Here is an 11,783-nt window from a genome sequence, read left to right as displayed (position 1 = left end):
GGCCGACTCACTTTATCATACATCATGTAGGCCTCTTCATCCTCCGTTTAGGCCTTAACACTTAAATACAATTAAAATATGAATACTATGTACCGTGCTGTGGCCATGGTGTTGTTTATACGACAACGATACATCACAGTACACTAATCCAGATACAATTATTGGGGTAATAAAAACATAATTTTGACCGTGAGAGAGCTTATAGTAACAAAGTCGACGCTATACACACGGGTGCATCCGGAGGGGTCAGAGCGCCCCCTGGTGCAGGAAGTCCCAAGCTGCACCCAGTGTGGTGGGACGCGACGATCATCGAGGACGAGCCCAACGAATTATCGGACTTTTTAAGAAATCCTCTAATGGATTAAAGACCACATTTAAGAGAATACACAGGCACGTCAGAATGGATGCTTGTTATGACCACGTTTCTGTAATTATTGGTGAAATTAAAAATAATAATCATAATAACTGATAAAATAAATAAGCCTAACCCTGAACCAGGACAAAACTAAAATATATTGTCCAGTAGAATAGGAGAGGATTATTTGGACCATACTTTTTCAAAGGGTTAAATCAGAAAGTTAACCATCTCTGGGTAGATGACCGCATAACTCGCTCATCGAGGTGTTGGTGCCCCCCTGTGGACAGACTGTCACCAGGCGGTCATAAAATGATCATGTCATCAAGTCAACCCTGTTGCCAGATATAAATAGACATGATGTGTGTGTGTGTGTGTGTGTGTGTGTGTGTGTGTGTGTGTGTGTGTGTGTGTGTGTGTGTGTGTGTGTGTGTGTGTGTGTGTGTGTGTGTGTGTGTGTGTGTGTGTGTGTGTGTGTGTGTGTGTGTGTGTGTGTTGGTACAGGCCACTGGGTAGGCTGGTAAACTGGTTTATCCACCTTTCACTAGGTGGACACACCCACTTGAAACTGCTCGTGCCCACTGCATCCGTTGACTGATCCCCATTGACTTTGAATGGGGACGGACGCGCAATGCATTGTGGATCCGTCCGTTCCGTTGGATCCGTCGGCACCGTCAAAAAGTTGAAAGATGTTAAACTTTTTCGGCAGCGACGGATCCGTCATCCAATCAGATCGCGTATGCAAATTTAAGCACTGTGACACTACTCGGGCTCTGACGACCCTGGAAAGCTCCCCCGTCTGTCAGCCACGCCTTCCGACGTCCTTTGACGGACGGTGCAGTGGGGACGGGGCGTAGGCAATCATTTAAGGGTAGGTGTGACACACTTACATACACGTAAGTGTTTATGTTGATCAGAGACGAGAGTTACGACGATCTCAATCAAAGTAAGTCATCTAAATCAAATCAGATAGTCTCGTCAATATATTCATCACGACATTATGTTATAAGTTAAGTGGGTACAACTATGACATGTAGCCTATAAATAGTGATAGTTGATTGGGACATTCCTACTTTCATTTTCACTCGGTTAAGACGAGGAAGTAAGAAGATGGTTCGTCCCAGTCTTTTTAAATCCGGGGAAACAAAAACCAAAGCAAAAAATACCGAGCTCTTCAGCCGCCTGGAGGATGATGGTTTGAGCGCTAAGATGGGACGAGTCAGTCATGGTGGAAGTTACACTTGAAGGAATCCTACATTAAACTTCTGTCATCCATTAACCAAATAATATCTAGAACAGGATGTATCCTAATGAAGATAGTCTAGCGCTTAAACGTTATATATATGTTTATAAGTTATAACTCATAAATGTATGTTTTTAAACGCGTCAAAATAATACATGTTCAACTACAAATCCAACTATATCGGGGCTTTTGTCTTCAGTACTTTCACGAGTTGCTGCGCTGATTTGCTTTTCTGTTTTGCTGGCTTCAATTTGAAAGACTTTTGACTTGATTTTTGTTTGTATATAAAAGTTATAGAAATGAAGGTACACAGATTAATTGGTCTTTAATGCCCGTGCGGCCATCTTCCAGGAAAGGGAGGAACATGGATAAAATAAAAAATAAAAATCAATGGGGAACCATGATATTTCTAAACTACATATTCAGTTGTTTTTGACGAAAGTGTTACGGAAGCAAGTTACCACATTTAACTGCTGTATTTTCTTCTATCTCTCCCCAGATATTTCTGAAGTTCAGGAAGAAACCTGTAACTGCTGGGCAATGTCATGGCAGCCAACTTTTAGGGTGTGGCCCATATATTTAGAAAGAAACCATGTTAAAACACGTCTTGCAATGACACACAGCCACAGAACTGCAGTCAAATTTCATTCGTTGGATGGTTGAAGCTCACACAAAAGGGATCACCATGTTCTTAGCGTTCATATTAACAATATGTTCAGTTTCTGTTACTTGTGGAGTTGCTACCACTGCATCACCATTGTGTCCCAAGGATGAATACAGAGTGGGAATTGAATGTTGCCCTGCATGTCCTGCTGGTAAGAGTAAAATGTCTGAACTGTTGTTAAACATATGAATATAAAAATATAATCAGATTGGAGAAATTCAACATTATCGTTTCAACAGGAATGCATGTTTATAAGGATTGTGAAGAGAGAAGCATGACAAAGTGCACAAATTGCTCCGATGGTACTTTCCAAGAAGGCCTTAATGTGAAGAAGCAATGCTCTACCTGTACAAAGTGTGATGCAGGTACATTTATATTATTTAATGGAAATGCCCCACATGCAACCCCAATATGTTATGTTGATGAGAACGTTGTGTTGTTCATGTTTATATCAGAGAAGTTATGTTGTTCATGCTTATATCAGAAGTTGTGCTGTTCATGTTTATATCAGATAAGTTGTGTTCATGTTTATATCAGAAGTTGTGTAGTTCATGTTTATATATTAGAAGTTGTGTTGTTCATGTTTATATCAGAAGTCATGTTGTTCATGTATGTATCAGAAGTTGTGTTGTTCATGTCGATAGAGAAGTTGTGTTGTTCATGTTTATATCAGAAGTTGTGTATTCTCAGGTTGTCTCAGGTTCCTCTGTAACTGTTGTGATTGACAGGTCTCGGTCTGAAGGTGAAGAGGTCGTGTTCATCAAGATCAGATGCTGTGTGTGAGGTCCTGGATGGATTCTTCTGTAGTGACTCTTACAGAGGTGGATGTAGGGCCGCTCAGAGACACACGGTTTGCAGTCCTGGTCATTACATCGGTCAAACAGGTCTGTGTTCTATAGATACTCTACGTCAACATTAATTATAGCTTTGAAAAAGCATATCTGAGAAATGGTGTTGTTCAATAAAACATGTATATTCTTACAGGAACCGCAGATAAAGACACAGAGTGCCTTTCATGTGCTAATGGTACTTTCTCAAATGGCACATCGTCATGCCAACCCCACACGATGTAAGTGGAGTTAACTAATTAATCACGATTAATCAAAGCATTATCATGGGATTTGGCTGATTTTTTTTCGATCGATTGACTGCTCACTCTTTATATGTACACTTCATTAATTGCGAGGTAGGCCTGGGCCATATATTATATGTTCATTGGTCAGTTTTTTATTTGATAGTCCTTATAATACATACAGCAGTCATTATGTTTATAGTTTACTCCTCTATTAATCATAAAAATGGCATAATAACATATAGCAAAAATATCATTAAAGGGACACTTCACCTATTTGCATTAAGCTTTGTATCGTTAGAAACCCAGTCATGTTTTTGAATGGTCTTGCATCATTCCATCATTTTCCCCTGAGACGGGAGATCTTATCTACCTCTAACACTTCCTGCTTTACATGGCTCAAAATGACGATTTTTGCGTCATTTAAAGCAGAAAGTGTAAGGGGGGTGGGGGGCTCTAAAAAACTACAAGCACTAGTTCCTCATTTTCAAACCCGCCTCTAGCAGGTGGGGCCCACTGATGCTACAGACCTATTACAGATCAGTGCCAGTGGGTGGGACTTAGGGGTGTATGGTATCGATAGAGAGTAGTACGGTATAGAGAGCACACCGGTGTGAATTTGCCCTACGGTATGGATTTTGACGTTACCGTGTGACCGGTGTGACCGGTAGATCACACAAGCGCTAAAGAAGCAATGACGTAGTACCAGAGACGCAGTCGTTTATTCATAACACCATCCGGACGCGCACACAGCTTTGGGCCGTGTTCTATGAGATAATCTAGAACACTCCGGGAGCTCCAGCGGGAGACCTGGAGCTCTATTTCTAAATTATATAATATAACATATAGACATCTATTTAAGGGATAATGTATAGAACATCGGTCATTATCAGGAAAATAAGCCCCAACAGGCAGAACAGGACACCGACGCGATGCAGAGTTGTCTTGCTTCACCCTGAAGGGGCTTATTATCCCGCTTATTACACGGCTATTTGCCAAAATGAAAAGATAACTTCACACGGTGTGTCTTTTTACATTACCATTCGTAGTGTTGATCAGCAGAGAAATAGTCCGCCAAAGACGTTGACGTCGCTTAGCAACGGAATACGCTGGGGTTGATAAGTTACCGGACTACTTGCAGAGTGATACCGAAGACGTCATTAGAGGCAAAAAATCCACTTACCTTGACAGCGGTCATTATATGCTTGTCAGTTATCGGAAAATTATTCACCGCCGGAAGTTGGGAAGGCCCATGCAAGTGAACGGAGCGTTCCACGGCATTGAGAAGAGCCGTGTAATAAAATATAATATATAATATCACGGCAAAAAGCTGTGTGCACCTCCGGATGATATTATGAATAAACGACTGCGTCGGGTTCTCCGACGTCTCTGGTCCTTCCACATCAATCTGAAGTCGCGGTTCAATCTGGACTTCAGAGAGTCAAAGCCAAAGTTTCTTCCCCCAATTCCTTCCCCACCATGGCCGAGAATCAATACACGCTCTTATTTTGCAAACCCGCAACCGCCCGTACCGGCGAATTACATTCCGCACCCGACCAGACCCGCTATAAATTGATACCGACACCCGACCCGCACCCGAAGGAAAATTAGACCCATTAGATGGAACGCCGGGGATCTGGTGTTTGGCGTGGTGCTTTAGATTGCTGTTCAAAAAAAGCACATCGTCCACTGTGGACGGTTTCAGTTGACTCCTGAAGAACATCTCCAGCACCGGAGAAGTCTCGATCGCATCGCAAAACCCGCACCCAACCCGCGCTATTCAGGCGTCTGACCCGACTCGCACCCGTGTCCGACACAGTAGATTATTTTTCACCCAATTCATCCAAATTGTGTGGGTCACCGAACCCGTGCAGGACTCTGGCCGAGATAACCCCCACTACGAGTCTTTACTTGTTGTGGAAGTTCCAGAGACGTCCGAGAACCCGACGCAGTCTTTAATTCCTAATATCATCCGGAGGCGAACACAGATTTTGTCTGTGATAATATATATTATATTATATAGATACCAATATATATTCTATAATTTTATTTAAAACAGCAACAATCACTTTTCCCTCCTGCTGCGATTCACTCGCTGATTGAACGCTGATTGGCTGTTATGTTACTTCTCTCAGGGAGAGAACGCTGATTGGCTGTTATGTAACGTCCCTCAGGGAGTGAACGCTGATTGGCTGTTATGTTACGTCCCTCAGGGAGTGAACGCTGATTGGCTGTTATGTTACGTCCCTCAGGGAGTGAACGCTGATTGGCATTGTGGGAGTGTCGTCTTCAATCCACAGGCGGCAAAAAGTCACTGTCTGCCTTTTCTTGGTCAAGAAGGCACCAAATTAGAAATGTATGTTACTATTCGACTACATATATGACCCACTTCAATACAGATTCATGTCTCCACCGGTGAAATGCTCCTTTAATGCTTGACAATTTATATAATTTACTATTTAGTCATTTTCCCCGAAGCGGTGTACAGTGAATTCAGTCACAGGTAGATACAGGTCATTAGGAGCAGATAGGGGTCAGGCATGTAGCTGAAGAACCTTCCTGAAGGCCTTCTGGAAGGTTGTGGACATTGGGGATTGAACCCAGTACCTTTGGACCAGGAGTCAAAACACCCAATCTACTATCCTCCCCCCAGGATAGGATATACACTACACACCCTGAAACTAAACCTGTTGTCTGGTCCTTCTCATTTCAGATGTGAATCTGTGGGACTGAATCTGATGAAACCAGGAACTGATTCAACTGATTCTGAATGTGGAGAACATGGTCCACAGACAGGACTAGTGGCAGGAATAATATCAGGAGTCATACTGGTGGCTTTAATAATCATAGCCATTATTTACAGGAAGAAAATAAAAGGCAAGTGTTACATTAAACTAACATGTACCATGGTTATATTAAAATAACATGTATCATGTTGATGCTGAATGATATTGACTGCTGTCCTGATATTTTGATGTATTGTTTATCTCTTTATAGCATTGCTTTATAGAAGTCTTTCGAAGGTAAGTGTTATCACTGGTTTGATACAGAACACAATAATATGTGTAACCCTAACTGGCAGTGGTATGTATTTTAAAGTAAATGTATTTTATTCACATTTTATTTTATAGAAAAAGGGAATAGCCGAAACAGACTATAATCTTGGTAAGTTCTTATTCCACATGTTACACTTTGTCAATGAGTAACAGATTTTTTATTCATATCCAGTGATTTGCAAGGGTTACTGACTCACACCAAGTCAAATGATATCGCTGTGATTCAAAACATTTCATCCTATTGTACCAGAGAGTCAGAGCCTACCTAGCAGAGGGACCAGAGTGGCAGACCTACTGAACAACATCATCTAGATATTAGATTATAGAATGGAGCTATCCATGTATATAAGACACTACTCTCATAGCTGGGGCGATGTGGCCAGCATAACGTCAGCTCAGTGGCGTTTATAACGTAGCTCACTGAGTCGTCATGACAACACAGAGCAGGGACAAAGGGTAGAAAGACTTCTGTCCTTGTTTGACCACGATAATGGCAGCCGTCTCCCTACACGTATTCAGTCTGTCAAGATGTTCTGTGTAGAGGCGTATTCAGAGTGGAAAAATACGAGATAAAGTACAACGATTAAAAGTGTATTCAGTAGCTTGCTCCTCTGGTTGTGTGTGTGTGTCTGGTTGAGTGTCTGGTTGTGATCTCATCTCATCAGAGTACCCAGTTACAGAGCTGCTCCACTGGGCTTCAGTCTTCAGTCAGTGTTGCTGCATGTGGAGGCTGGCTGTATGTCCTGACTCTCTGCTGCCTTCTCTTCCAGTACCTACTACTGACTGTCCTGAACCAACCAGGGACCAACAAGAGCATACCATAACTATCCCTGCTGCAACTACGGATGATCATGATGATGACCAGAGTCAGGATCCAGCCCCACCCTCAAGCTGCACACGTAATGGACCTGTGTCAGTCACAATCGATCAGGATGACGATCAGCCTGTCCTCATCAAGAGAGACAATGGAGCCTCCCAGTCTAGCCTCCTCAGTCTGATGCGCTCCTTCACCTCTCAGTCAGCCAGAGGGTTTTGTGTTCGCTCCAAGTCGGTATCAAGTTACTTTAAAATCCAAAGTCCCAAGTATCCCAGCGACTGTGTTTTACTCTGGGATGGTAATGAAGCTGCAGGAGAAGAAGTTCCGCCAGTTCCAGAAAATCTGGATCAACCTGAATGTGAATCTGATGACTTAAACTCACTAAAACCAGCCCTCATCAGGAGAGACAATGGAGTCTCCCAGACCACCCCCCTCAGCCAGCTGCCCCCAGCCACCTCCCGGTCAGCCAGCAGGTCTTATGTTCGCTCTAAATCGGTACCAAGTCACTTTAAAATCCGAAGTCCCAAGTTTCCCTGAGACCGTGCAGAGGAAGAAGCAATGCCAGTTCCAGAAAATCTGGATCAACCTGAAAGTGAATCTGATGACTCAAACTCAGAAACTAGGGGAGGAAATGCACCAGTCTGATTCCTTCCGGATGCCAGCTCTCACAGGAGAAGAGGCGTGGTGTGTTTATAGTCATTATTTGATCAATCCTCACATTATTCTCCTATATGTGGCTCTCAGAGCAAAGGCAAGTGAGGGGTTAATGAATAGTGTGAGGTGTGCTCTGTGAGGCGTCCTGGGGTATGATGGGTAACGAATGTTTTTACGGAGATTTTGGGTGAGAGGAAGCACTTGTCTTTGAGAGTGAATTTTTTGTATGATACGTTTAAAAATGTTTACACTATTTTATTAACGATGACACGTACATTTTTCACCCATGAATTTGAATTGAATCACCTGTGTGAATTTTGTAGAGAATGAAGCTGTGGTTCCCTGCTAAACTTTAAATGCTATAATTGTATTGAAGGTGCAAGAATTCCGGTGCTAAACAGTGTTTCTCACGGACGGAGGAAGTGTGAACAACGGTTCTGCGTGGTCCTTGCGTTGCGTGAACGTGGAATCATAATTAGCCCTTCATACCTGGTGGCATGATATCACCCCTTTAATGCAACGTTTTCTATCGATGCCATAGTGATAAATATGGACGCTGTTGTTTGAATCAATGTCTCTGCGTTGTGCAGTCATCTGAGCTGTCGTGTTCAGAGCCATTTTATGTAACTGATGGTGTTCCTTCAAAACTTGATGACCCAGGTATTACGTTTATTCTTTGGGACGGATTAGGGCGACGTGTTTTCTTTCGCTTTCGTTCCGCTGAAATAAATATATTCCGACGGTTCCTTTTATAAATACATTTTGTTTATCAAGATAAAGAGCGTGAATGCGAAGGCGCATAAGGCTTTTCTCCCAAGAAGGTTCAGCGAGAGCGAAGAGAGAGCGCACTCCATTCCATAAATAGTCGGGCAGTGACATCTGCTGGCGAAATATGTAACTGCACCCCTGGTTTCAGTTTGGGTGTGACAACGTTTTTATTCTAGTTTGTTACGCAGCTAGACTCAGAAAATGTAATTTCTATTTTATTTATTTTTTTCTATTTATTGAAATGGTTGAAACCTATTATATACTGGATAAGGGTTCAGTGTTTCCCCCAGAAAATGTCTTAGTCATAGTTATCAAGGAAATAAAGGCATGCAAACTTGAAACGGATCCTGCTAAGTTCTGTTTAGTTCTGACTTTTTTTTATCGGATAAAAAAAACTGCTCTGAAGAACTTTTAGATACCCTACACATGAACGGTCGCTGTCGGGAACACGCGGAAGCGTCATCACTGGCGAGCCGTCTCGTTATCAACAGGAGCGTGAACGCGCCTAGCCTACTTTTGCAATCGTGTGGTAAACACTTGAGACGCCTACTGAACGGAAGGAATTCACTGCACCCTACTGGAAAACTGAAAGTTTACGGACAACAACATTGTGTTTTTAATATGCAAATCAGCACCCGCGTTGAATCCGTCTTCTAATCGTCATTGATAATAAGGTCAGTAATAATGAAGGCCTTTTATATTTCTAACTTATGTGTATTCAGTGTGGGCGTCGATCGACCTTACCTTGGTCTATGGCAGGCCTACATTTTGAAAACGACGAAAGTTTTTTTCTAGACGTTTATTTTGAGAGGTGAAGTATCAGATTCAGAGGTGAGGTTGAAAGTTGTTTCACTGGTTTCAAAGGTGAAGACGTTGATACTTTGTTGTTTTTTAATTTTTGATCGCGAAAGCAAACTGAAAACAAAACAAACTAGTTCCGTGGTTGAACGCGTCGCGTGTCTATTGGACAACAGGAAGCCTTTTTTTTTCCCAAACAAGAAATCACCTCACACCCACAACTCGAATAATTTCAAACGTGTTTTTGTGAGTGTCCACAATCAATACTATTATAATGCAATTATGCATTTAGTTGAGTGCATTCACCTATAAAAATGGAGGAGGAATTGGGTCACGTCTGAATGCTACTCATTTGAATCGAGGAAATTGTTTCCCCTAAACCTGGCTGGATGTTTAGTGATGTTTATTGCCTTCTTGTAGTTGGGTCGTAATACGTTAGCCGTTTTATTATTTTCCATCAACATCTCAACTACAATGGAAAGCAACAAATGTGTCAAAGTTATCCTTGCAACGAACATTCAACATTCAAATTTCAGGTCTCAAATATTTCTAGATTCCATAGCTGCCAGACCATTTGACCCACGAATCAAACCAACATTAAGCTCAACATGCCCCCTTCATTCTACAACTATTCCCTTTTCCATATTTCCCTTTTGGAAATGGCTAACCCTGCGTTCCAATACCCGTACTTCATACTATTTAGTATTCCAGAACCAGTATCGTCACCAAATCATTAGGGGGGGGATTGTTTATAGCAGGTGCTAATACATTTTGAATCAACAAACAATAACAAATAACAAAACAAAAAAATATTACACAATACAATATGATACGAATCAACCAATCAAATCACACAACAAGCAGCAACGGTCATCATCACTTACTGAAAACTATGATTTCATAGTTCAGTTCTGTTACACACAAGTCAGTCCGATGTCTTCACATTATTATGGTATTGATCCTGGGAGGGTCAGCTGCACCGCCACCGAGGCAGTCGTAGTTGTGGGCGATATGATGTGTGTTTCATGCGTGTTGAAATCCGCCAGCTCTAATGACCCTCATGACAGGCCCAGGGCCCTCTGCCAAAACCACGAGCCGTCATGAGGCTCAGCAACAGGAAAGCAGCCTGGTTCTCTTTTTAACTTCTGCTATCTCCCCCGGCTCTTAAAGCCTGTTGGCCGTTGGATTATTATGTCCTGTCAGGATGGAGGGCCAGTGTCCTGCAGAGGGAGAACATTCGGTCGTTCCTCAGAGTCGCTACAGCAGGCCTCATGGCTTTTGATGTGAGCGGCCTTCTTCTGACGAGGCCTCACAGCTACGTTTCAATATTTCCAAACTGTAAATTAATTTGGGTGACCTGAAACGATGTTAAGCAAGCAAATGTGTACATTTATAGTAACACAATGGTTGAAACTTCACCTACTTGTCTCCAGATACTGTATTTATTAGCTGCTCGTGGTTTTGTCTCTCCCCAGATATTGCAGAACTTCGATCCATTTAGAGGAACTGCCTGGTGGAATGTAGGGCCCCTGTATTTTAAATGAAAGCACGTTAAGTCAAAAACCATACACCTTACTTTTCAATCTTAGTTTGATTTGTTGAAATGTCTACAAATTGGCCGCCATGTTCATTTCCAATGCTCAATTCATGTTAATTATGTATACAGTTTTAATCAATTTAAATGTAATTGGAGATAATATGGCATCAGCAACATGTCGACAGGCAGAATACAGAGTGGGAGATGAATGCTGTCCCACCTGTCCACCAGGTAAGAGACAATTATCTGGTCTCAATCAGGTTATTATTGTGTTAAATGCAGCCCACAGAATGTCTGAATGAGCTAGTTTACTAGCTTGTATAGATTATTTTGGGATTAAATTGAATGAAATTGAAAAAGTCAACACAGTAAATTGTTTTCTGTCCAACAGGAATGCATGTTAAAAGACATTGCACAGAATTCACAAGTACATCATGTGCATCTTGCACAGAAGGTACTTTCCAAGATGGCAACAATGGGCGTGAACAATGCTTTTCATGTAAAAGTTGTGATGCAGGTACATTTTCACTTTTCATCTTATTATTTCACAAACCCCTTGATAGCAATACAAATATCAGGGTTCAATAGCCTGATGGCTCAGTGATATGTACCCATGTCATTTAAAACCCTTTCCCCCTTAAACAAGAATGTGAATTAATTGAATGAGACACAGTTTAGATTAATGAGGGTAACAGATGCCTAGATGCCCCTTGAAGGCACTGAATACTCCCCTTCTTTTCCTATCAAGGTATTCTAATCTAAGATTTCCTAAGACGACCTTCTCATTCTCTCAGTCTGTAACTGTTGTGATTGACAGGT

The 11,783-nt window shown here is 41.9% G+C and overlaps 1 protein-coding gene across 1 annotated transcript; it reads left to right on the top strand.

Moving 5' to 3' along the window:
• The first annotated feature begins 1,230 nt into the window (after nucleotides 1–1,230).
• LOC307079175 (uncharacterized protein) lies at nucleotides 1,231–8,970 on the top strand. Its single transcript, XM_079741306.1, has 9 exons — nucleotides 1,231–1,301; nucleotides 2,098–2,413; nucleotides 2,502–2,627; nucleotides 2,991–3,146; nucleotides 3,247–3,331; nucleotides 6,048–6,211; nucleotides 6,332–6,357; nucleotides 6,466–6,499; nucleotides 7,161–8,970. Exons 2-9 carry the CDS (start codon nucleotides 2,254–2,256, stop codon nucleotides 7,742–7,744), a joined length of 1,335 nt encoding a protein of 444 aa, XP_079597432.1. The 5' UTR covers nucleotides 1,231–1,301; nucleotides 2,098–2,253; the 3' UTR covers nucleotides 7,745–8,970.
• Nucleotides 8,971–11,783: the final 2,813 nt, after the last annotated feature.

The sequence above is a fragment of the Pollachius pollachius genome (assembly GCF_949987615.1).
Source record: "Pollachius pollachius genome assembly, chromosome: 8".
Taxonomy (NCBI): domain Eukaryota; kingdom Metazoa; phylum Chordata; class Actinopteri; order Gadiformes; family Gadidae; genus Pollachius; species Pollachius pollachius.
Note: the sequence above shows the minus strand (reverse complement) of the source record. Positions and strands in the feature narration are given on the sequence as shown.